The following is a 27,079-nucleotide window of genomic DNA, read 5'->3' as shown; positions in this document are numbered from 1 at the left end:
GTGACCCTTCAGTGCTGGGGGGACATGCAGGGAAGGCAGGCAGCAGGCACGGGATACAGAATGGAGACGTGCCTGGACGGGAATGTAACCAAGACCAGGGCCTGTCCACTCCCTCACCGACCCCCAGGCCCTACCTGCTCCCCTCTCTCCTGCTCCCGGAACCACGTGGGCTGCTGGGAAGAGGACAGTCAGGGCAGCTTAGATCAAGTCACACTGATGTGAAATCATCTGTGATCTCTGTCTTTCAGCTGTTCGGGGGAAGAGGTGCTTGGTGGTCAACCCGCAGCTAATCGCCGCAGCCTATGTGTGGGGGCAGAGAATCAGGCACTGCTCCCCAGGAGGGCAGCGGGCTGGGGCCGACCAGAGGAAAGAATGGAAAGATGAAACTATTTTCTGGGATCCCAGCTAGTGGGTTGCAAAGTAAATGCTAGACCAAACGGGTTTCGATTCTCTTTGGAATGTATAGAGTGGGGTTCCTTTGAAAACCCGGGCCCTAACAGGGATTAGAGGCTTCACCCTTCTGCAAACTGGACATGGAAACACAGGCTAATACTACATAAACTTCCTCTGGCTCCGTTCCCTGTGTAAGCTCAGGGCTGTGAGGCTTCCTGCCCAGCCTGGGTCTGAACTGTTGACCCAACACGTGCCCTCAGACCTACAGATGAGTTACTGCTCTGGGGTTCAGTGTCCCCCGCTACACAACGGGGTGGGGAGAGGACATAATTGTCCTTGTTTTATAGGGTTGGCATGAGAATGAAATGATCAATACATGTAGAGCACTCAGACAATGCCTGGCATGGACAAGGTCAAGTAATAAGCATCAGCTCTTATTAATGTTCTCGCCATTTCCTCATTGATTAAAAATACGATAATAATGAAAAAAAAAGAACCCTGAATTATCAAGAGGAGGGATCCAGGGACCGAAACATAATACCAGGCACACAGCAGGCATCTACCGACTAGTGGCTACTATTAATAGAATTCTAGATGATGAGGTCTGATAGAGCCCGCATTCCTATTTCAAATAAATATACACAATATTAAAACCCTTTTCCATTTATGTGTTCTCCCACATTCGTAACACAGAAGATGTACTGATAGTTCGGTACCGAAATGTGTCTTAACTTCCTCGGGCATGTTTGTATTAAATGAAAAGTTATCAGTGCTTACCACGGGCCAGATAAATATCGGGTTGTGTACGTATCTCGTATAAAGCATAAATAAGTGTGTTTATATAAAGGACACAAAGCTCCAGAACATGATTTTTTGTGGCAAGGTAGAAAATCCCAAATTGTCGGAAAACCCACGGTTCTCGGAAGGAGGCGGTGGCGGCGACCTGGACTTTCCCTCCAGGCCCGTGTCTCTTGTGTTCTTCAGACACCAGCCTCCGTCCCCCGCCAGAGGAGGCAGCAGCTCCGTCGTCCATTTATTCTTTCTTTCCTCATCAAAATCGTATGTGCTGTTTCAGGTCTAAAGACAAATGACGAACTGCTTCTGCTTTCAGGGTGTTGAGGGAGGTTGGAGACATCATGGTGGTCCTAGGAGGTGTGCGCAGGACCCGGGACGAGGGAGAGAGGAAGAAGCTTCACAGAGGCGAGGACGTTTGACCCGAATCTTGGTGGCGAGTTTCAGCCACCCGGAGGACAGACCCTTAAAAGGAGAAAAGCAACTAGAGCTCTGTTGTGGGGCAAGATGAGGCAGAGGAGCCGGACATGTCGGGGGGGGGGGGCTTCCGGCTTTGAGGGCGATGCCAAGGAACTCGAGCTCTGTCTTGCAGAGAACGGGCAATGCCGTAAAGTAACTTGCACGTGCTGGGGTTTTGGAAGGAAGGTCAGCCCAGCGCAGTGGGATGCTTGAATCATTAAAGTGAATAGTAAAGACTCAAACGAGGGCAGAAGCAAGACTTGGTAGAGGCAGAGCCTCCAAGACTTCCTTACGGATTCTGAGGCGAGAAAGAAATTTGGAGTCTGGGAGAATGTCACAGCTGTCGTACATGTTGGGCCAAATGGGGCCACTAAGGACGACCAGAGGAAGAGAAGGATTGGGTCAGGGCGATAGCAATTAGCTCCTTGTAAGCTGCCTCTGACGACAGGCAAGCTGCCCAGCCAGCACCCTGGAACAGAGATCAAGAGCCCCGGGCAGGAATTAGATCTGGAGATGCAATGCGACCTGATGGGACTTTCTTCTAGAGGAAGGTCAGCGTTGATGGCAAGCCTGAGTTCTCTGTTGTGTAGTGAAGCAAACCTTCCGAACACCGGTAAGTACTGAGTGTGACCCAGGCACTCTCGGGAGCACTTTGGCTGTCCTGCGCTCCCCACTTTCCACTGGAAACAGACACTTCAAAGGACCAGGGGCCAGCCCGGTCACACCATTCGTGAGTGGCTCACCCATGAGCACAGCCCAGGCCTGCAGGCCTCCAGATCCTCTGTTCTAATCAAACCGTGTCCCAGCAGAGCTCCTAGAGAGCTTCCATTGAGTGAAAACCCATTTTGCGTAGGTTTCTAAGTGGATCATTGTTGACGTTCAAGCCGTGTAATCTGTAGACACGTTCCTGGAGGCCATCAATGGGGGCATCTTGTCCCACCCACTGACATGACCCTGGGACGTCGCCCAAGTCTGCGTTCTACCAGAACGGTCCTGCTTGATCCTCAGGAGCCACTGTAAGAAGCCGTGTCATGGCCATGCCCTCCTTACGCCCGCTGTGTGCCTGCTCTTTGCGGGCTGGGCCCTGGCCTGGAGCTTCCCATCATGAGTTCAAGCTCAGCCTAGTGTTCTGCCGGTCTGGTGTGAGGCCTGCGTGTCATTGAGGGTTTCCTTTCCAGACGGGGACCGGGCGACGGAAGGCAAGGGGAGGGCGGTGCTCGACGCTCCTTTCGTGGTGTGGGGAGATTGTGCTTTTCGGGCCGCCCCGAGCAAGGCCCATGGGAGTGTGTGGGCTGTTCCCTGCTGGCCCACGCTGGCTGCGCAAGCCCCCAGAGGTCTTGCACACTTTCTGCAGCAGCTTGCTCACTTTCAGAAAGTTGTGCTGTCGACTCTTATACGAAACAAGCTTTGTTGTGTTGATAATAATCTCAAGCCATACGTGTCTTTCAGGATTTCTCCTGAGGTTATTGTCTCGACTTCGTATGACCTCAATAACCACATTGAACCAATGCTATGGAAATTCCCCAAAGATTACCTTATGTGTCTCTTGAGAAAAATCCGTATGATGTTGGTATCTAGTTTTATTTGTCATTGTCTTATTTAGATTCAGTTGGCCAAACTTGGAGTACAGCATCAGTTTCAGATGGAACGTTCAGTCATTTGTCGGTCAATATGACACCCAATCTTGTCACATCTAGTTTTAAAAGTCAGAGTTAATATCAGACTTCCAAGACCCCTTGCTCTCACTGGGTCCCGAAGCCTTTTCCACTGGAGGCATCAGTAACAAGGAAATTCCGTTGTGAGCAGGACCAGGAAGCAGGAGGCTCAGGGCCGCTTGAAGCAGTCAGGTTGGCAGCTCCCAGCTTCTCGATCTGATGCCTTTGTTAACCCCATCTGCTTTCACTTCTGCCTGCTTACAGCTACTGGAGACCCTGCAGGACTTAAATTTATGTCTCAGTCAAAGCGGACAGGCCTGGTGGCACATCTGTCCTCCACCAGGCCTGGTATCCAGGGCTCCTGTGCTCTCTGGGAAGGGACTGTCCCTGTTTAGCACCTGAACTAGAGAATCACTTCTTCTGCCGGCAAAGCAGCGTGACCTTGTACAAGTCATTTGATTCTTCGACCCACAGTCTTTTGATCTATGAAACAGAAATTGGAGTTCTTACCACTTATTTGAACTAATCAGAAAGAGCTTTGGGGGCATGATAAGGGACAAAAGTAAGGAACAGAGCCGTCCAGAGCATTTTCCAATTCGTGCATGTCTCTGGGTGTGTTTCCAGGACACACATTCATATATTAAGTGCACGTAAAACATCGATGCCCATACACATATTGGGAGTATTCTAGAAAGATCCACAAGAAATTAATGGACTGTGGGGATGAGGCACTTTATGTTGTGTTTCCTTTGGTAATACTGAGCTTTTTGCCTTATGCATATTCTCATTTTGAAAGTCAGAAGGAGAGCATCTGCTCTGTATGCTGTTGAAGACCAGACGAGGTCAAGGTAACAGGAGTACGTAGACGCTTCGTGGACAGTGGCGTAGGTCTGGGGAGTACCCCACACACCCTGTCCTGCACAGCTCTGCTCGCCCTTCCACAACTGCATTGACTTCTATTCCTAACATACTAGGAAGGAGGAGGAATGCAGGTTTCAGGGGAGTCCCCGGGGAGCGGAGGGTCCACTGAGGGTCTCTCAGTGGCTGCGGTGGTGAACTGCCCCTCCCCTCCTCAGACCTGAGACATTCATTCCCTCACATGCCGAGGTTGTTGGTAGCCAGTGGCAATCGACCAAGCCTCTTCCTAGAGATTGCTCTGTCTGACAGCGCTGCTGACCAAGGCCACACCTCCTCCCAGGGTAACCCACACTCAGTAATGGTCAGTGCATAGGTGCAGAGACCCAGTCCCTCCTCCAAGGCCATCGGTCCCTGCAGCTCCTGAGCTCCCCGTGGGATGGACTGAGGTCTCTGCTGTGCAGCATGGCAGTGTCTTCTTCTTAGGGACCTGACTTAGGACCATCTCAGACCTAGGTGACCCCTGCATCATGGTTTCTTGATATGGAGCACCCTGTGTGACCCTGCGTGACCCTCCCATCATGACGCCGTGATTAGCACGAGTATGACACACTCACGATCGTCCACACTTGTGGCCATGGGGACTTCAGATGACATACAGATGGCCATTGACCTCTAATAGACCTGTCCTGCCCCCATGGACCAACTCAGTCCTCTCTGATGGCAGCAAGCAAGGAGACCAGATGAGGCAGGAGGTGGCCACATCACCAGCCCAGGAGAACGCGGAGGGGGGGATTGTCCCAGCTCCCCATGTGGAATTCCCTGCGGCAGGACGAGCAGGGCTTGAGGGGATCATGAAGAGCCATTGGCTTCCTCCACTCATGGCTGCATGAGCTGTGGATGGACGGGCAGGGCCCACATCCTTGGAATTCTCCAGCCCAGGACCAGCACCCTCTTCCTCTGCTGCCCAGGCCCCTCCCTGAGGGCTTCCCTTCTCTGCTCCCCAAACCAATCTGTTCTGAAATTCACCCCAAGACGTCATATCTTCTCCTCTGCCGAGTCTGGGTCTCCAGGTGCACTGTGGACTTGGCCACCTTTCCCTCATCGCACAAACCACATGGGGATCCAAGATCTGCAAGCAGATGCCCCTGACACCGCACCCTCACATCGGTCTCCCAGCACCTGCGCTGTGGGCACCGCGTAGCTAACCTCACCTTTTACAGCTGCACTTCCTCCTTCCTCTCGGCATCACCTGCCGCTCACCTCCCCCCGTGAGGGTCTCTACAAAGCCCTCCTCGACCTGCGAGGGGAGACCCTCAGGCCCGTCCCCATCTTCTGGGGAACGAGAGCTTGTGAGCGGGTCCCCTGAGGCTGTCCCAGACCTTCCAGGTCGGTGCCATCCTCCTCCTCCTCATTGGTATTTTTACTCTGAATATTGCTCTTGTTATTATTTTAACATAAACACATAAAACAGAGGCTCGGCCGATGGCAGGATTTTCCCCACACGGAGAGGTGGGGGAGGGACTCGAGTTCTCTCTCCCCTGGGATTGCGAACCCCCGACCGCTGTTCTCAGGGACGCCCGCGGGGCGGCCCTCGCATAGGTGTCCGTCCCACCCACAGGGGAGCTTCTACGTGCCGTCCGAGAACTGCATGCAGCACGCCCACCGGTGGCACCGGCAGCTGTGCCGCCTGCTCCTGCGCGCCTACGGGGGACTCCGCGCCTACTTCCTGGCCATCATGCGGGACATCCCGGAGCTGCCGCACATGGAGCTGGGTAAGGGGCTGCGCCCAGGGCATGCCTCATGCTGGTGGCCCACCTGCCCACGTTGGGGTCAGACTTGAGAAAGCCTGTGATTCTGTCAGCATCGCAGTGACGGGTGCCATCCCAGGTGTGTTTTCTGTGTGTTACCTCGTTCTCGCAGGAGGGAGTTTTGGGCGCGTGTGCGTATGCGGGAAGAAAAGGCAGACGCACCCTGAGGCCCGTGCCCTCATGCGTTCATTCCCCCAGCAGGCATTTACTGAACCCCTGCGGCCCGTCTGCCCCTCTTGTGCACAACCTCAAGTTGCTTGGGAAGGGAAAATAGTTGCAAGATTGCCACTGACAAGAGTGGAAAACCCTAAAGAATATACACACATTCTATGTATACTCTTCAGATATTCACAAATACATGCTTGTATATATCTTTTATACATATTATATATATACATATATATATTTAATCTGCATGATTATAGAAACCTTTTAACAGCCATCATCTGTGCATGCACATACCTGCAAAATCCCAAAAGAATGTGGGTCCCGTTTGAGCCACACAAAGTGCTGTGTGAACGTGGGGGCCTTCTGTTCCTCAGAAAAGCATCTACGAGATGATACTGACCGTTATTTTCTAGTGTGGGGTCACGTGGCCCCAGATCAGGCTTACCCTTCTTGTAAATATGACCCCTTTAGGAAGTTAGACTAGAAAGGAGGCGAGTCCTCAGGAGCTGTGTTTCTTTCTGTGACTTTAAGGCCAACTTGAACGTATGCTTCTTTATTGCAATTAGCAACCACAGCATTTCAGCACGTGCCCATTTTATCATGCTTCTTTTTTTCTTCCTAGAGTCCCTTGCTGTGGAGGAAACGCTCTCTCAGCTGTGCTCAGAGCTACAGGTAATTAAAAAAAAAAAAAATTCACCCTGTGGGAGGGCAGGGCGGGTGTGATGCAGGACCAGTGTAGGTCCCAGCTTGATGTAGGAAACAGAGATGAAAGCACGGGGCGTGTCAGCTGACGCCAGACCTGAAACTGAAGAGACACTCTGCCGCTCTGTGTTATTCTTTGTTATTAAGTATCCACTAGACCCCTCTTGTATGTCTAGCTCTCTGCTAGATGTTCTGGAAAAAATAAACAGGTTCACAGGTCTCTGTCCCTGGAGCTGACACTACATTTATCTATTACTCATCCGTTTAACAAAAATGTATTGACGACCAACCCTGTGCGTCCCCTGGAGGGTGATGGAGACCTTGCACCTGTGCCCAGACGGCGTCAGCCATGGCAGGAGACTAGCAGTGGGATGAGGCCGATGAAAGAAACAGTAGCTAGAAATTCATGGAGCCTCTATGAAGAATACGTGCTTAACTAGATGCTTGGCAAATGCGTGCTGCTCTTATTTGCAGTCTCTGATACATTTTCCCATCCTGCTGCGTCGATGGTCTGGGTGCGTCGATGGTCTGGGTGGGTTGTGCACAACCTCCGTATATAGTGAGAGGCAAATGAAGATGGAAACCAGCGTGACAGTCAGGCTTGGTGACACCCTCGTCAGTGCCAGCTGCTGGACTCAGAAGACCGTCTCACTGCAAAGTGACATCGTCGTCTCACTCCAGGGGTTTCCACCCTTGCTGCACAGTGGCAGCACATTCGGGACTTCTAAGTGCCCCAGATGTACTTCAGCCTGGGTCCCATCTACACCAGGTGAGACAGCATATTGGGGAATGGAGCTCAGGCGTTTGCACTCAGTGAATCTGCCCCACTGGATCAAAACCACAGCGAGATACCAGCTCGCACCTGTTAGAGTGGCTGTTACCAAAAAAACGAGAGGCATCCAGTGCTGGTGAGGATGTGGGGAAAGGGAATGCTCACGCGCCGTTGCCGGGAGTGGAACCTGGAGCCACCACCGTGGAAGATGGTATGGAGGCTCTTGCGACATTTAAAAATACAACCACCCGATGGTCTAGCAGTTTCGCTACTTGAGTACCTATCTGAGGAAACGAGATCACTATCTGAAGAGGTGTCTTCCTCCCCGTGTTCACTGCGGCGTCATTCACGAGAGCCAAGGCGCGGGAACAACCTGGGCGTGGATAAATGCCCAGGATAATGGATAAAGAAAATGTGGCGTATCTGTACAGCGGACTACTGCTCGGCCATAAGGGGAAGGAAATCCAGCCGTTTGCAACAACATGATGGATCCTGAAGGCCTCGTGCTAAGTGTAGTAAAGTCAGACGAAGACAGGTAACCCATGACCTCCCTTACATGTGGAATAGAAGACACAAACGTAACTCAAAGGAGCAGAGGACCGATCAGTGCTCGCCAGAGCGTGGGGAAGTGAGTGAAGGTGGTCAAAAGGTACAAGCTTCCAGCTAGAGGAGGAAAGAGTTCTCGGAGCAGGACACGCAGTGTGGGCACTAAAGTTAGCAAGACCGCGCTGTGTGATTAAAAGTGACTAAGTATAGATCTTAAAAGTTCTCATCACAGAAAAACATTTTAAGTCTGGGACATGGTGGGTATGTTAGTGAACCCTACTGTGGTGATCACTTCACAATAGATGCATTTATCAGGTCATGATGTCGTGCCCCTTAAAGATTCATAATGTTATATGACTAATGTTATATCTCAGTCAAAGTGGAAGAAAAAGATGTAGAAAGAAGCTCCCCAGACCAGTATACTGTGCAGCCAGGGCTGAGAACCCCCGCACTGGAGCACGCTATAGTCAGGGAAAGTCTGGGTTGCCGTGGACAGACGGCGGCCCAGTGGGAAGGCAGAGGCAGAGCAGGAGCCTGGTGCCCGGGTCAGGGAGGGTCTAGGGCGGAGGGGCCTCTGAAGTGAGCCCTGAAGGAAGGGTGGGGTCCTCGAGGAGTCACATGACAGGCAGTGCTCCTGATGAAGGTGGGGACATGTGAGGGGCACGAGAAGCCATCTGGAGAGCGTGGAAGGGGAACATACAGCCGGCCGAGGACTTGGATGCCTGCGTGGAGTCTCCGCTCTCTAAACCTGCAGGCGGTGGAGGCCGTGCACTGCATCTGGCTTAGCTGACCACAGGGTCAGATACTTCAGGAGCCGCAGCTCCCCCTTGTTCCCCGGAGGGCACCCAGGGCAGCGTTCCCTTGGAAATGCCCACAGGCTTTGCCGGTTCAAGCCCAGCCTCTGCCCCTTCTGCACATCAGCTGCGGGATCCCAGATGTGCGATTTAGGATCTCGGGGGCCTTGGAGTTCTCATCTGTGTGTCACGGCTGTTGTCAGGAGACCAGGAGCGTGCACACGAGAGGACCCTGTGAACTCACGGCCCAGTCCCTCCCAGCCTGGTTGCAGCTCAGCGTCCCAAGAAGAAGCTGTTGGCTCCATAAGCCATCGACAACTGAGGTTTTGCAGTTGGAAGGAAAAACACTGTTAGGGGCTGTTACTCACCCCACTGTTTACCTGGCGCTCCCAGCGTGAGGAGCAGGCAGACATGGGGTGGCCTGTGGTTCTCTCCTGGTTGCTGTGCCTCTCTCACTCAGGTTCCCAGAACCTTCTCTCTGAAGCCCAGGAAGACAGGCGGGCCCGCGGTGCTCTCCCCGGAGCCTCCCCACCTCCAGGAGCAAGGACAGCCAGCACGGACCCAGTGCATGGTCTGGGCCAGGCGCAGGTTAAATGCTTGTCCTGCTGTCTCTCCTCTGGCCTCCCCATATCCACGGAGATGTTGCCTTTATGGAAGCACTTGGCCCGGGCACGCAGGGAGTGGTGGAGGGAAGCAGGGCGCACACCTCCAGACTGCACAGTGCCCAGGCCACTGCCTCAATATCCCGCTGTGTTGTACTCCTTAGGGCAGGCGGGGGGCAGCTTCCTGCTTCTTAGACCCCCCTCAGTGGTGACTGGGTTGGGGGTCTGTGCAAGGGATGGGGCGTCCTGACATGTTGCAAAAGTGGTCACGTGAGAACCAGAGACATGGGGCTTGAACTTCTTACCTACACACCATGTGACTTTGCACAAGTTGCTTAAGCTTTGTAGACCTTGATCTTTGTATCTATAAAATGGGGATAAAATGGCTTAGTTTTTATTAAGCTCCTTTTCTCTGGCTACCGACCGGCTGCTGGTTTTATGGGCGTGGCGTGCGTTTCCCCATGGAACGGAGAGTGCGGTTCTATGGAGGGAGGGATCCCGTTGTCCTCAGGCCAGGAAGAATCAGGGCTCAGCTCGCAAAGGGTTGCAGAACAGGGCCAGGCCTTGGTGGTCATGAAGCCGGAGCCCACCGGGGTGCCCCACCGGGATGCCCCACCGGGATGCCCTCTGGGGAAGCGGCATCACAAAGCCTCCTCAGGCAGCCGGGCAGAGCAGTGAATGGAGAAAATGCAGTTGGTACAATTCTCACCGCCCTCTGGCTTGTCACTTCCCTGGACTTGCCCCACGGAGAATGTGGTTAAGAGACCGCGTTGCTCTTGTCTTCACGACCACATAGGGTCAGTGTTTCGGTGGGAATTACCGTAGAGAGTTGATTCATTCCCGCAAACATTTTGTGAGTCCCCACGCCTCACTGGGCCCTGGGTTAGACCTCTGCAGAGACCCCTTCCCTTGGGGGCACACAGCCGAGGGGGTGACTCTTTCACTCTCAAACTTCCAGCACCTAGAAGGGTTCCTTCTGGGAGCGGATGAATGCACTAATGAGTCACAGAATGCTACATGTCACCAAAGGTGAGGAAGCCGGTGACCCCGCAGCAGCTGTCGTCACTCCAAGGCTGTTGGTTCGTGTGCAGAAGGGGGCGGGAGTCGGTGTGCTCATTCGCTGACCTGACCAGGCCCCGTGCCTTGCTGGCCCATCGCGCCCCAAGGAGAAGTGGCCAGAGTCCATGTGGGCCCCACAGAGCAGTCCTGAGGGTATGCGCTGGCTGTCCACATTGGACTAGTCATGTCCTCTCTGGGTGGCTGGTTTCCCACGTGCGGAGGGCCATTCTGAGGGGGAAGTGAGCTCCCACATGGACACAGTCTCACTGTCCCTTGTTGACCCTGTCCCAGTGCACCTCGCTGGCCGGGGGAGGGGGGCTGCAGATGCGGACACAGACACGTGCATGGCTATGGGGACCCAAGAGGACGTGTCACTGGCTCGCTCTGGGGGGCAGATGTTAGTGGACCGCAGAGGGGAGGCTGCTTGGGAGAGAAAGTCTCATGGCCTCCAATAAGAGGCAGTGGAAGCAATGGTGGAGGCCAGGCTGGGGGAGCCCCAGCAGCGAGGCGTGCGTGTGCACCAGTGAGCAGGGCTCTTGGGGAGGCAGGGGGGCACTGGGACTCTGAGGGGGGCCTGCGTGCCCTGCATGGTGCACAGCTTGGACTCACCCCCAGGTCACAGGGATCTAGGCGGGACAGTGACAAGCTTGCTGGGAGTTGTGTGGAGGAGGTGTGTGTGTCTTGAGGCAGGAAAGGGTGGCTAATTCCATTTATAGCCCAAATAATGACAATGCTAGCTTCCACCTGCTGGATTCTGGCTCCCTCCTTCCGGCCTCCCAGCAGCCCTGAGAATATGGGGGACACACAGATGTGTCCGCATTCATTTTACCACAGTGGATTCTGAAGGGTGGCTTCCTTAAAGCCTCTGAACCACTAAGGGCTGGGCTTGGGGGCTACTGCTGTTTTGATGATCCGGTCCCTATAGGGGCTCCAGTGAGAACTCAGGCCGGCAATGAATCTGTCTGAGATAGCTCGTGAAAAGCCAATGAACGGTTTCCTTCCTCCTCTGGGGCCGTCCCCCAAGCTACTGGGATCCTGTCCTGGTTTTGAGTGATCGTGTAGCTACAGGCCTAATTTTGTACAGTGCGATCAAATTAGCCCACTGTGGCAAGGATACCGATGGGGGATGGGGAGGGGACCAGGGAGTGGGGCTGAGCTTCTGTCCACTCTATTGTCTGCTAAAGAGCTGCCCTGATGCTCATAGGGAAAAGAACAGAGCCCCCTCCCGAGCACCCCCAAAGGGCAAGCAAACCCCACCAAACTGTTGGAGGCAGGACATCGCCACCTAGTGGCCAGCCACACCCGGTAGGGAAACTGCCATCAAAGGAGTTAGATGATGGGGGGCTGGCTGAGTGGGGGTCTGCGTGGACATGTTTGCGTGATTTACAAGAAGTTGAAAACATAGAGTTTTGTAGTCATGGAGCAATTTTCATGTATCGTTGTTCCAAGTGAATCCTGTAAACACTTATTAACCACCTACTGTATGTCGGCCACTCTGCTCACTGCTGGGAATACAATGGAGACACGGTTCCCAGGACTAGGGGCCCCAGGAGGAAGAGGCTTGCTCAGAAGCTGCCAGTAGAGTCAGGGCTCGACCGGGGGTTGTAAGAGAAGAGGTGTCCGGCTCTCCGGGAGGCTAACCTAGAAGGGGACAGACTGTGCCAGGTGGCAGGGAAGGAGTGAACCAGGGAACACGGTTAGAGGCGGATGAGAAGCGTGGCAGGGGTGGTGGAGCTGCGTGGCGGAGCATTCCTCAGACAGCCCCCTTGAAAGAGCACTGGGTCCAGTTGTGTCCTCGTTCGCGTGAAGGGCTTCTCCTCGGTCCTGGGTGAGAAGCCCCTCCGTGCCCATCATCTGCAATTACAAAGACGCCCAGGCATCTGTGAGAGGCGACGAGTCCTCTTGTGGCCTAATTAGAAGCTTCTTTAACCTTATCTGGAGCCATTTCTGTAATCAATGAGGGGGAAAACATCATTCTCCCAAAGACACATTCAATGAGCCGCTTTGTTTTCTCCCCTTTCACTGGGGCGGCTGAGCTCAGAATTCACGCTGGGCTTGCTGGGTCCACCGCAGTGATGCTGGAGGAGCTGTGTGGGCCGGAGCGAGCAGCCCAGCGAGGGGCGTCAGTTACTGAGGCCTGGGGTGCCTCTCTTCGATGCAGGGTCACCAGATTTCTCAATAAAGAGTTACCCAATCCCTACCACTCGTTCACCACCGTGTGGTTACTGAGAAAATGGAGACGCGCAGAATGCAGGCGGGGGAGGGTTGTAGGAACGGTGTCTGGCCAGTGGTGCGTTGAGAGTGGTGCGTGCAGGGTTAGATCGACTTCAAGGACAGGGAGGTTACACTTACCCTTGGAGCAAAGTAGACATTTCTAAAGAATCTTCAGAGACCAGGGGGGCCTACACTGGCTCCTTAAACCGTCCCCCGGTGGGGAGCAGACATGCCCAGCGTGGGGAAGAGAGAGAGAAGGGAGGCCGGAAGACGGAAGGAGACGGACTTCCGAGGGCGACGCACAGTCCGGTCGGAGCCCGGTACTTGGAAGGAGCTGGGTGCGTGCAGGCCCCCGTGAGCACGGTGTGTGTCTAGGGCAGGGTGTGCCACACAGGCAGCCCAGGGCGTCAGGGGTGAAACGGATCCAAGCACAGACACAGGTGTGGGGTGCTCCTTAGCGAGGGTAACTGGTCAAGAGGGGCCAGTTCGGGTCCACCCAGGAACCTCGCATTCTAGCCTAGAGGTTTTCCAGGGGCTGACCATGTGCCCCACTCTCTCCAGCATATTACTCAGTTTTCTGCCTCTGAACACCTTTGGCCACAGACGGTAAGGCTGAACCAAGAGTGGGTAATCCCAGTTTGACCCCCTGCCTCCCAACGGAGCTGGTGCAGGAAGTGAGCCTTCCGTCAAAGGAAGCAGGGCCGTTCTCCCCCTTTGGGGCTGGTGTCTCATCAAAGACTGACCTTTCCTCTTGGAAGAAGCAGCTCGGAGATGCCCCGCTTAGTGGATGCCCTGTACCCGGCAGCCAGTCCTGAATCATTAAATACCAGTCCCCAAGAACTAAAGAATCTTACCGCGTGCCAGGTTCCTCCTTCTCTCTTTTTCTTCCTCTTAGATCGATGCCTCACTCTAGGCCCGTGCCTTCCTCTAGCATCAGCCTTTAGTCCGAGAATAGCAGAAGGAATTCTACTGTTGTAAGCAAGACTTCAAACCTACTTTTCCTGTTATTACATCCAGTAAGGGGCCATTTGCTTCACAAACCTGTTTTACTGATGAAGAAACTGAGACACGGAGCAGGGAAAGAGAGCAGAGAGGGCCTTGGGATGGCTGGGGTTGCCTGTCCCCGGGATGTCTCCCATGACCGAGAAACCCCCACGACTCCCCACTGTTGACTCACCTTCCTATTGCCCTGCCCATGGAGGCTCCCCGCCAGCAGAGACCCTCCTTGCCTCATCTTTGTGTCCCCATTTATTCAAAGCATGTGCCTGGGACATGGAAGGGCTTGTTACTAAATGGTGGGCTGACCACTCAGTGTCCGGCTTTGACACCTGGCTCCCTGCCTCTCTGAGACTTGATCTCCCCTCCAGAAGCAAAGTCTGCCCCACCCCCAGCAGATGGCCTCCCAGTTCTAAACCGAAGCTATCCAAAGCTTCCCCCCAGAGGCTCTCGGCCCTCTCTAGGCTGGCATCTTCAAGTTGTAGTTCAGGCAACCCAAGATCCTCCCAGAAGCTATTTGGAGTGATGGAGGGAAGATGGTGGGAACACTGTTGAGCACCACCGTCCTACTGCCCTCGTGCAAATCTCCTAACCATTTGATGCTCAGGTTATAAACACGTTAGCATCCCACAGGAAGGATTTTCAACACCTACAATGGAAAGGCAGTGTGATGCTCTGGGTCTTTGGTTAGATAGCCGGACACCTGAACCCCAGCTCTGTGTGGCCTTGGTAGGGCTGCTGAATCCCTCTGATTCTCATTTTTTTTTTTTTTTTCTGTGAAGTAATGTCCAGTAACTCTACTAAAGGGTAGCAGTGGGCATGAAATGGGGGAGGGGGGGTTTACACACACAATGCTTAGCGTTCTACCTGCCATATAAGAGCCCCGAAGACGTAGATACTGTCCTGATTGTAGAGGACTGAGCCCAGAGTGTAATGTGATGCAGAGTCCGGAGGAAGGAGAGACTCACTGACAGCAGCAAAGTCGGCAAAGGCTTCAGGAGGAAGCCTGCAGCAGCCTCACAGGGACGAGGTCCTTCACTACCGCCATTTTACCTCTCCAGATGTTGAACAATCCCGAGAAGATAGCTGAGCAGATAAGTAAGGATCTCGCCTGGCTCACTTCCCACCTGATGGCTCTGTGGACCCAGTTCCTCGACACGGTGACCCTACATTCCCAGGTGACCTCTTATCTCACCCAGGAACATCACACCTTGAGGGTAAGGGTCAAGTGGTGTAAATCCTCTAGTCGCATGCCAGTGGCCCCTTGATGGAGCTTTGCAACAATTAGTTTGGGGGGCAGACCAGGAATTGGGGTTAACTTTCATAGCCGTGAGCGCCGGTCCTGGCTCCACTGAGAGCTCGTGGTGAGACTTTATGAGCTGGCTCAGCCTCTGAAACCTTGACCCCCTCCATTCATAAAATACCTGCCTTGGCTACCGGATGGCAGCATGAGGGGTGCTGCAAGTACTCTGGAAGTGTTTTTGAGAAGTGTTTTCAAATGCAAGATGTTGTTCTTAGTGTATTTCTTTGCCACGGGTTAGGAGCATCTGAATGGTACTGATGCTTCATAGATGTCGGTCTCCTCACTTGCAGCAGGTCCCGGGTCTGCCCAGGACGCAGTGGCTGTGCTTACGTGGCTGGCTTTGCAAATTCCGTTTCCTCTGCATTCACTTACGGTCACGGTTTTCAAGTGTCTTCTTCTAGTAGAAGACACCTTCTAGTAGAAGACCCACCTAAACAAATTATAGAAAACTCTGGAAGAATGGGTTCGTAAATATGCGTTAAACTGTGTCCGTAAGCCAGCTTTGGCCAAGAGAGGACACCTGTGGAAGGACTTGTTTCAGACTCTCTGGGTGGTGGACTCAGCTGTCCTTTGTCATTTTCCCTTTGAAAAATCCTTTGTCTGTTTCCCTTTGGGTGGAAAATACCCACCCCATGAATTAAGCTGTTCATGTGATCTTATTCCTCAGGTCCGAAGGTTTTCTGAGGCCTTCTTTTATATGGAGCACCAAAAGCTGGCCGTCCTGACCTTTCAGGAGAATCTGTAAGTAGACGATGCTATGCCCACGTCACGCTGTCAAAGTGGCCACCCAAGACATTCTCTTTCAAAGGCCCCTCTTCCCTCCGTCTCTGACTGCGAAGGAGAGAAGTCTTTCCACTCCCGCACATTCTAGCTGCATTTTCTCTGCAGGCAGGAGTCAGACGAATTGCAGAGGCGGGAGCTAGCAGGTGGCAGAGAAGGTCAATAGCCAAAGTTTTCTTTTGTTGAATGTTATTATGGTTCTATAGACAGAATCAAGACTTCCTAGGTCCCTGAAGACATCTGTGCTGAGTCTTCCTTGTGAAATGAATTAGAAGCAGGTGGTGTGGCCACAAGCTATGTCAGAAAAAAAACACAGAACTCGCTGGAGACTATGCAGTATCTTCGAAACACATTTAGCATAAGAATGAGGACGGAACTACCTAATTAGGCGGACTGATGAATTTCTTAGTCCCTCTTCCTCCAAAATTTAAGAAACAATGAAAACATGCTAATAAAGTCAGAGGGTTAACAACAAATGAGGTCATTCTGTTGTAGATCTCCCCCATGGCAGGAACAGATGGGTCCCTCCAAGAGGGTCTGGCCTTTGCTACCCGAGTTCAAGGGGTCCTTTTTGTTTCTGAACTATATGTTCACTTCAAAGAATAAATGTGGATGGAGTGATGTTTGAGACCACCTGGTAATTCCTGTAGGAGAAGCATTTCAGGGTCCTCTGTCACATAAGACAGACCAGAAGACCTTTTCACCCTCTGCTCTACAACCTCCTTTTCCTTCTCTCTACACTTCATCTGGTTGGAAAACTAGGAGACAATTACAGTTTGCCTCACGGAATCTGACCTTGGAGAGTGGGAAGGCTCCAAGAACAACACGTCGATGGTGAAAATAGCTTGTCTGGAACCGGGTAGTCCTTCGTTTTCATCCATTCCACCCAGCAACTAAAAGCAAAAGGGTTAGCCTGACAAGTTTGAGCAGAACTGTGAGGGCCGCTGAGCAACACACGCCAGGACGCTCGCGGGAACCTGCTTCCTGGGCTTCCCCAGTAGGCGAACCCTCGATTGCCGGGTGTGCTGTGTTCCTCAGGAGCGTGGGCACACAGGGAGGGGACAGACATAGAGGCAGCTCCTCTTCCAGAAGATTTTCGTTGAGATGCTGACCACTCAAGTTCAGAGGATATGTTGCTTGGCCGACTTGGGTTCAAGATCCTATTCCTCCATTGGGCTACAGCAGGTCCTTGAGAAAGTGCTGTTCTGTTGATGTGTTCTTTTTTTTTTTGTTTTTCTGTTTGTTTTTTTCCTTCTCCTCCTCTAGTCTTAGTTTCCCTAAAATGGGCAGGGTAAGAGCTGTAAGGGCCAAATGAGAACATCCAGGCCCATGGAACACGCTGTTCAAGCCACAGACTCTGCTCAGCAAATGTTAGGTGATGACTCATACGTTACACAGTTGTTGATTGTGCATGTAAACTCTGTGACACGACAGGGAACACATTAAAGACGCTGTCCTTGCGAGTCTCTCATTCTAGGGCAGAAACAGGCAAGACGTAAATCAAATTATCTCCGGTAGCGACAAGTAGAGAAAACCAAATCAAAGTGATGACACAGAACATGACGGGAAGGGATATGACCAGGGTCCTCATGAACGTTGAAGGACGAACTCTCCGAGAAACCAACATCTTGGGTCTGTAGCGTTTGCTGATTTCCGCTGCGTGAAAGCTCCCAAGGCGGCCACTGTCGTGCTGCAAGATGCCATCTCTGCACGGGGCTGGAAGGAGATGTGTGCAGTCGGCTCTTGCAAGCCGATGGAGCACCTCCCATGACACTGGGCGTGGGATGAGGACTGTTGCAGCCAAAGTGCTGGGAGAGAGTCTCTCTGCTGATGGGACATTTGAGTAGAGACTGGGGTTATATCAGCCAGACCTTGATAGGAAAGAAGACCAGTCAGAGAAAAGCTGTTGTCGAGGCTGCTCTACAGGAATACGGAGTGTTTGGGGAGCAGCAGGAAGACAAGTGTAGCTATAATGGAGTGAGCAGGAAGGGGAGGGGAGGGAGGCAGGACCGGGGAGGTAGGTACGGACCAGCCGCTGTGGGACCTTATGGACCAGGACACTTATGGAGAGAATTCAGGACAGAATGTCCTTATGGACAGAATTCATGTCCTGTGGACAGACTTTGCACTGTGATGGTTATGATTAAGGCCTTTTTAAAAAGCCAACAAATAGTATGGTGGAAAGACCTGATCTCAAACTTACACACATGGTTTGAAATCTCGGTCCTGGAACTTACAAGGTTTGTGACATCGACCAGTTACTGCTCCTCCTTCGGTGGTTGCTCACACGTAACACGGAGAGCCCTTCTTTCAGCAGTTGTCCACTCAGTGCTGACTACGGGCCCGACACTCTTCCAGGCATTAGGTAACCAGCAGTGACCAAGACAGGCAAATCCGATATCTCATGGGGTTTATATTTTAAGAGCAGGAGGCACATAAATAAATAACTATGATACACACACACAGTAAGTGGCAATGAGAAATATGTCAGTGTGGTATGAATGGAGAATGCATTTCCTTTGAGCTGTCACAGGAGGGTCCCTGAGAAGATGACAATGTGGCCAGAGGTCTGAAGCAGGTACGAACAGAGCCCTGCAAATTCCCAGGAGACCACAACACCTGTCTCATAGAGCAGCTGTAGAGAAACTGAGTAGTGCCCACCAGTGGATATTAACCTGTAAGGTCAGGCGTACACAAGGTTAGAAGCAATATTATTCAGGAGGAAGTAAACTTTTACTTAGGTCATTAAGAGTAAGAGGTATAGAACTGAAAGGGGCATTTTATATCAGATTGAGAAAGTTACAGGAGGGAAGGGACAGAATGCTATGAACGGGGTTTCATCTAGATTGAGGCAGCGAGCCGGTGTGAGGCCGGCTAGCAAGTGTGCACTGGCCTGGGTGTACCCACTGGGGGTCGGAGCTGGAGAGGGAAGGTGTGTGTAGGAGACAGAGCCCCCCCCCCAAATCAGGATGGACAAGTGGACATACAAGGTGGCCCCAGTGACATTCATCTGTCAAGACCATCAAGTTCAAGACCCATCTCCTTCAAACTCAAAGCAGATTATATTTCTCGAACAGTGGGGCACAGTCATTTAGTACCCTGTGACATCCATGCCGGGGGATTGAGACAGCACTTCTACATGAAATAGGATAGGTTGGGACAGGATGGCGTAGGGAGTAGGTTCGGATGTGTTTCGGAAACACTTGCTTTGGTGTGTGTTTCTGGGAGCCTGTGGTGGTACTGGGTGGCCGTGTAGCATGGAGGCTGTTTCTTGCCGTGGATCGCAGTGTTTTCAATGCAGTGTCGCAGTGTTTGGAAATAGTTTAGAACTGGCTCGTAGCAAGTGTGTGTTTTTTTTTTTTTTTTTAAAGATTTTTATTTATTTATTTGACAGAGAGAGATCACAAGTACGCGGAGAGGCAGGCAGAGAGAGAGGGGGAAGCAGGCTCCCTGCTGAGCAGAGAGCCCGATGCGGGGCTCGATCCCAGGACCCTGGGATCATGACCCGAGCTGAAAGCAGAGGCTTTAACCCACTGAGCCACCCAGGCGCCCCGCAAGTGTGTGTTTGATGGTCTCTCTCTTCTGCTTTCCCCGGGTCTAGCCTGTGCTCTTCACACAGAAAGGAGGGGCTCAGTTGAGAGCTTCTCGAATGACTGCATGCAGAAGTGTTCATGTGCTGGAAGACCCATCCTGGGGATCTAACCCCTGTAACCATGACACTTGATTGATCACTCTGCCTTTTAGGTTCTTCTGTTCTAATAAGTATAATCCTAATTTTTAAAAAATCACTTACTCTACAAGACACTATGTCTATAGTGTTGAACACACAAGGCACCCTCCCTGCCTTCCTGGTGCTGTGTCTGTGGAGATGCCTCGGGTAAGAAGTCCAGCTAAGTTCTCTCGTGTGTTGGCTTACTGAATGCCCTTGCTAACTCTGTGAGCTAGAAACTGTATCCGTACTTCCCTGAAGAAGAGTCTGGGAAAACCTCGGCTCAGAGAGGTTAGGTAACTTATCTTAGACCACACAGCAAGCATGTGGTGCACACACAGATCTGCTAGGTCCAAATCCCACACTCGTAGCATCCTTATAGTGTATCATATATAGCTGCAATTCTCTGTATAGTGGTGAACCGTCACCCTAAGAAGCTGAATCTGGACTTCTCAACCTCCAAAATGGAAGTGTCTGCATGTTGCTGGCTGTACTCCAAGAGTCAGGGACATGAATAGGAGATGTCCTGGGCCCTGGAAGCTCCAGGTAGCAGGTCTCTAGCACTTGTCTTCCTCCTCTGAAATGTTATGCCTGTTGCCTCGCATCTCCCCAGTTCCCCGCGCAGCCCCTGGCCACCACTCTTTTATTTTTTTGACTCTGAATTTGACTATTTTCAATTCCTTCTGTAAATGGATTCACACAGTATTTGTCCTCGTAAGGCCGACTTCTTTGGCTTTGCATCATGCTCTCAAGGTTTGCCCACATTGTCACTGAGGACAATGTTTCTTCTTTTTTTAAGGCTGAATGATAATATCCCATAGTTCTGCATTTTCTTTATCCTTTTTCTCTTCACGGACACTTAGCGTGTCTCCATAGCCAAGCTGTTGTGACTAGAGCTCCTGTGCACGTGGGAGGGCACGGATCTCTTAGAGACCCTAATTTCCATGCTTTTGGATAAATACCCAGAAGCAGGATTGCCAGATCGTACGGTGCTTCTATTTTTAGATTTCTGCAGGACTTCCATACTGTTTTCCGCAGCAGCTGTGAAGCTTTGTGTCCTCACCAGCAGTGTCCAAGAGCTCCAACGTTTCTACATCCTCACCAATGCTTGCTTTTCCTTGGTTTTAAGAATAGCCATCCTAGGTGTGAGGTGACCAAATTGTGTACGTGCTCTAGAATTTTTAGTCATTTGTTTAAATACATCCTCACCATTGTTTTAGGTACTCGGTCACATTCACAACGTCCCAAAGTCAAGAAGCCACCTTCTGGCAGGAGGTCATTGGTTGCATAAGGAAACCCGCACCAGACTCTCCAGCACCTCTCCTGCTGGGCGATGGTTCCTTGATTAATCACCTGATTTATCCATGACTTTGAGGTCTGTAGGTCCAGAACCAAGTTTCCATCCAGGAGGTATCTTCCCTTGCCTGGGGCCGGGTCCTCCACCTACGGGTGTCAGTCAGCGAGCGTAGTAGTATAATAAGCTGAAAACTGGACCACAAGTTCCAGGTTCAGATGATAGCTAGGAAGTGTAGGATTGATTGCAACAAAGCTCCATTTAATTATTGAGGGGAAGGTTCACAATATTAGGAAGCTGCTACAGGCGTCACGGCTTTGAGGAAGAGCATAAACACATTGCTTACTCTTTTCCTTTTTTTTTAGAGACAGGCAGGGCAGAGAGCAAGGGGGAGGGCACACAAGTTGTGCGTTTGCCCTCACAACCCCGAGATCACAATCTAAGCCAAAACCAAGGGTCAGCCACTTAACTGACTGAGCCGCCCAGACCTCTCACATCGCTTGTCCTTTTCAATCATAGGTTAAAATGCAGTTGAAAAGTAAGAAAGAAATGAAATAGTCGTATTTCATATGTATATTCAAAATACACATACAAAGTATCCTATGTGCCTTCCATACATTTGTTCCCAGGAGTGCAGAATGAGAATTGTCCCTAGGCTTGTGTGCAGTTCTGCCACTATGAGCGGTTCTGTGGGAGCAGGTGACCTGCATGGCTGAACAGTGATGTGGGGGCGTCCAGAGGTCAGGCTGCTCTAAAAGCAGTGACAGTCAGACAGACAGACACACAGGAGCTACGTATGTGCAGTTCTTCTCCCAGACTCCCCAGCCCGCTAAGGCTTCTCCTCTGGTCTAAGAGTGATGGAGATGGAACGGGGAGTGACGGCGCGAGAACATTCCTCCTTCGTGGCAGGACGTTAACTCCTTCTGCAGGGACTTGAGAGGGGAGTAAACATTTCCCACCATCCCATCTTTGGAATGACGATTACTGATGATTTCAAGCTCCGCAGTCCAATTCCTGCTGCTGGAAGGGGGTTTGACTTGGAAGGAAGAACATGGAGCATTTTTAAATCCCTCATGGAGGAATCAAAACACACGGTTCCTGAGCTCGGGGCGCTTACGTGCTAATGCAGGTTGCTGGTGACCACACAGTAAGCAATGATGCAAGAAAAACAAAAACAAAACAAAAAAAACAAAACAAAACAAAATCTTAAATGGTCCTTAATACAAATGCCACAACATAGGATTCGGACCCTAAGTGCTATAAGAGATTAGAAAAGCAAGAATAGAGGATACAGAGCTTGAAGTTTTTCCTCCTAAGTACTAATTTAAGATTCCTAGCCATTTAGAAGCTCAGCTCCTGTTGCCCTGGAAAGGTATTTACTTCAGATCACTGAAACAGAACGTGATACGGGTCCCTGATCCTGCGATCTAAGAGCTCTGGGCTGGGTGCCCCCTGCCCCAGGGGGGCTGGGTAGGTGTCTGGGAGAAAGGAAGACAGGACGGACAGGCAGGGAGTGGATGGTCAGAGCCTGCTGAGTGCTTTCTGGATGTGTTTTTGGGATCAGGCGATGGGGCAATGATTCTTTCCACATTTAAAACTTGCTCCAATGCTCACCCGCTGCGTGTGTCCCCAGGATACAGACCCACAGCCAGCTGTCTCTGGACATCCGAAACTCCGAGTACCTCACCACCATGCCCCCGCTGCCCGCGGAGTGCCTGGACATCGATGGCGACTGGAACACCTTGCCGGTTATCTTTGAGGACAGATATGTGGACTGCCCTGCCACAGGTTGGTCTTTGTTCTAGAAAGACTCAAGACTAAGGCTTCTCGCTGGGTCCCAGTCAGCGGCCCTCCTTATGTTCCAACAGCAGGGGAACCAAATCAAGGAAGGGATTAGTCAGTTCATGGAGGAGACGTGAACCCTCAGACTACACTAGTTATTTGAGATGACCTTATGTCGGTGCCATTGACAAATCAACACAACAGAAAGGTCTCTGTGGTAGAGACCCCCTTCCTGACTCCCCCAGGGTCGAATCCTAGCAAGTGGCTTAATGTTCTCCCCTGGTAAATTCCCATATCCCCTCACCCTGGGCAAAGGTTGGCCATCCTTTTGTACCTCAGTGACACAACTCAAATATAAAGTTGTTACATACTGAACTTTGGGGACATCCAGGTCAGACTCCTACAGAGCGCTTGCTTCATGTCTCGAGAAAGCAGGCTGCATCCGCGATTGGATGTGTGGATGAGCCGCTCCGCTGGGAGGGAAAGACAGCGTGTTGGTGTGTTGGTCTCCCCACCGTGGTCTGTCTCGTTGGGCTGTGCAGTGTGTTTGGGCACTGACAGGTCAGTGGGAGATCAGCCTGGTACCCACGGGGCATTCCATGGGTGTTCATCTTGTCTGCTCCCACAGCCCGGCTGCTGGAAACCCAAAGCTATCACAGCTGAAGTAGACCCATGATCCCTTAAAGAGCCAGAAAACAGCTAGTTGGAAGTTTTACATGTTTCCTCTTTTGAATCCTATTAGAAACAAAATGAAACAAACAAACAAACAAAACCCGTAAGCCCTATTTCACAGACAGAGGCTGAAGCACGATGAATACAGGTACGTAGTAAAGACGCAGCTTATAAAAGCTGACTTTCAAAGCAAGTCCTTCCAGCTCCAAGGTCCAGGGTCTGCCCTGCTCTCTCTTTGAGAGGCGTTTCAAACTGTGATGCTGGGATGCCCATCATTTAAATTAGGCACCACTTAAATTTCAGAGTTTCTGCAGGCAGAGATTTGTAGGATCTTTTTCCAAAGTCAAGGCGACTTCCAAGGGCAGTCCAACTTTGTGATGGAGAGATCGTACCGAATTCTCAGTTGTGCCCTGACATCTAGCGTCAACACTGGGTATGACAGCGAGAAGGGAACGCATGCTAGAGATGGCCACCTACCCAGGTGCTCACAAAACACTACTTTGCACCAAGGCTGTGTGTGTGTGTGTGTGCACACGCTCTTATCTTCATTATAGTTATATACTATAGCTACAGAACACTGAATAGGTAGAGAAGAAATTTACAGTAAGTCCCTGTGATCAGACCCTCAGCTGTCACTGCTAGGCTTCCTTGCAGAAGATCTTGAGTCTATTTTCCTTTTCAGGTGAATAGATACTCAAATGGGTGCAAATTTCAGTCCTGCAACTCACACATACAATTACACTGCGCATCTTTATTTTTTTATAAAACTTCGCATCTCCTGAGCCCATCCGTTCTGCCACACCTGCTGGGAATTCGGCCTTGGCTTTTGTGAGTGTCCCTGCTGGGTCTTCTCTGCCGCCCTTCACGTTGGTGCTCTAGACTTGGACGTGGCTTGGGGTCATCTTTCTGGGGCCTTCTGCCCGTGCAGGGTCCTCCAAGTCTCCTATTGTCTATCTCTGTGTTTTAAAGGAAGCATCTCTTGCAGCTCCTGGAAGGTATTGGGGACAGGGAACTTGAATGAGTCTACGGCTCCAGCACTAAGGATCCCGTCTTCCCAGAAGGACCCCGGGACCGTTGCTCTCGAGGGCTGGCTGTTCCCCGAGACTTCTCTTTACAGACCTCTCACCCGTCCCTTCCCTTTTCCCAAGAGTACGTCCCCACTCAAAACGTTTCTTGACCTTCTTTCTTCCTTCACAATGTGTTCTGATGATTCTTTAATCTCCGAGCAAAAGCGTTAGCCAATAAAGAACTGTTTCCCTTTTCCTCCAGGGGTTGGTGACCTTAATGTGATTTGCAATGAGGTCATCCAATCTGCATTGCATCGTTTCAGCATGGTGAAGAAAGGGAAACAAAAGAGTCCCATTTCCAAATTAAGAACAGTAATATGGATTCACGGTCTGCTACAGCACATGGGTAGATACCTACTGTGTCCCAGACCCTTGTAAATTCTGTCCTTAGGGTCTGCAGTTCTTTCTCCCCAGTACCCCTTACTCCTCTGTCCCAAAGCAGTTGAACCTTCTACCCAAGGGCCTTAACAGTCGGCCGGCCCACCTCCGCTGGGATCTTTGCTCCAGCCGTTAGTGACGGTGAAACTGGGCACAAGGAATTGTAATTTCTATCCTGGAGGCCTCCTGTGAGCCGTGGGTAGTGCATCCACAGACCACTTAGGAGCGACCTGCACAAAGGGAGTCACGGATGTGTGTCGGCAGATAAGGGTCCTGGGCTAATGACTAAATGCATTCTCTCGGAATTCGATCCTCTGCTGTTCTCATTTTCCCGCAGCTGGGGTCGTGAAGCCAGTGCTGTTATTTTGACCGTCTTCCTCCTCGCTGGTCTTTCTGTGTCCTGTCTGCAACTGTCAGCGTAGATCACAGGCATCTTTCATTTGTGGTCCGAGAACCCGCGCATCCCCCCTGCCTGTGATGTAAAGACCTGACTCCTCACTCGGACGGGGTGCTCGGGCCGTCCAGGCTGTGGCTTCCTTCCCCCCGCTAACCCCATGCCCATCTCACGCCCACACCCCTGACCCTTGCTCCTCCATATGGGACCTAATGGATACCTGGCCAGACTGTGCACGCCAGGCTTCTGGGGCTTGGCCCTTGCTGTTCTGTCTGCCTCGTGTGGCTCATTAACTCCCTCTCTGAAGAACACAGTTCATGTTCTCCAGGATACAGCCCACATGCGTCCAGCAGGAGAGCCAACTGTACCACACATCATATGCTTCCCAGTATTTTGAAATCCCTTAGAGACGGAGACCAGTTCATTTTTATAACTGATCCTTACTTTCCCTCTCCGTAACCCATGGCCTAATATAAGGCTGAGGCATAGAGTCAGCCCATGCATTATTCATGGATTAAATAACATTGCTGTTGTGTTTTTTTTCAAACCAATATAAGTAGTTTGTGAGAGTAATTGCCTTTGTTCTGTTGCATTTCCGTTCTATTCTCAATTCATTTTACGGACACAGTTCCTTGTGTGGCGGCCGCGCTGTTAGCTGTGGGCACGCCAGTGCTCCTACTTCGTAACCCTTCTCTCCGGTGGGGACAGGAAATGCACAGGTGGACTGTGTGGTGGTGGCAGAAGGGTATGTGTATGCAGGGGACATGGGGACTTTGCTCAGAGAACCTCTAGCCCCCTGTTGGTTATGGGAAAGGCCCCAGAGAAAGAGAAATTTGCTCAGTCCCAAGATGTGCAGAACATATCCACATAAAGAAGAGACCCGTTATTTCCAGATCTTTGTTCTGATCTTTGACCTAGTCGTAAATGCCACCCCGAGGTGTGAGCCGGTGATGTGGTTTGTAAGTGTCTCAGTGGTTCACCTCATAACATCCGATAGTGGTTATAGGCCTTCAACTTCTGTGAAAACCATCCAAAGAATTTAAAAGTTTTAAAGAAAATAAAAGCCCAGTCCCCTCTTTTTTTGTCTGGGGTATGTGGACATGGAGTAACATATCAGATGGCTTTTCTTAGAGATCTGTGGGAGACTCTTGTTTTCTTCTCTTTATGCTTTATTAGAGAAACAGGAAGGAGAGATAGGATAAGAGACACAATAGTTTACCCTATAGAAAAACACGAGAAAGAAGGTCCCGCATGGACCCCGCCATCCTACCGGGAGGATCAGATTGATGCGGGAGCCTCTGTGATCTGAACGCCATGCAGGATAACTGCCCTGGTGACAGAGCTCAGACATGGAGGGTTTCTGTCCAGAAGCAGGAATCTGTCCTCCCCACGTGACAGCTCCCATCATCACTGTCCTGTGAGCCATGTCTCTGAGGCCTGCTGGTCGCTGTGAATCTGCCTACCGAGAGCTGAGCAAAGTGAGCTCGAAGGGGAAAAACAAAAACAAAAACAACTTATTTAAGTCCTGTCATTGCTCAAGGCCTCACGGCTGGCGGCTGCCCATGTCCGGATCGGAGAGCAGGTCTTCCTGGGTCCAAAGCTCTTTCTACAATGTAAATACTATACAGGATACAGAGAAATGTTTTAATAGGTGTAAGTAGTAATTGTTAAAACTGGTTTGATAAGTAAAAGGCAAATCATGAATTATAGTATTTGACAGTTTTACGTTAGGACAGGGTGATTCAGACACGAATTACCTGTTGTTACATTGAAGAGGTTAGGTCACAGCCTCTGATAAGATGCCCTCATGTCAGACAAAAGCTTGGGGGTTCCTAGGCCACCTGCCCTCCTGGCCAATTGGCTACCAATTCAGGGGGTCCCA

At 51.4% G+C, this 27,079-nt stretch overlaps 1 protein-coding gene across 3 annotated transcripts in view; it reads left to right on the top strand.

Moving 5' to 3' along the window:
- FAM135B (family with sequence similarity 135 member B) overlaps positions 1–27,079 on the top strand; it is a 272,532-nt gene that overhangs the window by 228,682 nt on the left and 16,771 nt on the right. For all 3 annotated transcript variants that reach the window (XM_032316553.1, XM_032316555.1, XM_032316554.1), the window contains 5 exons: positions 5,776–5,929; positions 6,756–6,805; positions 14,880–15,035; positions 15,789–15,862; positions 22,538–22,692. In XM_032316553.1, coding sequence (XP_032172444.1) covers positions 5,776–5,929; positions 6,756–6,805; positions 14,880–15,035; positions 15,789–15,862; positions 22,538–22,692 — 589 coding nt within the window. The remainder of the gene's footprint in view (positions 1–5,775; positions 5,930–6,755; positions 6,806–14,879; positions 15,036–15,788; positions 15,863–22,537; positions 22,693–27,079) is intronic.

Source organism: Mustela erminea, chromosome 16 (genome assembly GCF_009829155.1).
Source record: "Mustela erminea isolate mMusErm1 chromosome 16, mMusErm1.Pri, whole genome shotgun sequence".
Classification (NCBI taxonomy): domain Eukaryota; kingdom Metazoa; phylum Chordata; class Mammalia; order Carnivora; family Mustelidae; genus Mustela; species Mustela erminea.
The sequence above is the reverse complement of the archived record's forward strand: the minus strand, read 5'-3'. Positions and strand labels throughout refer to the sequence as shown.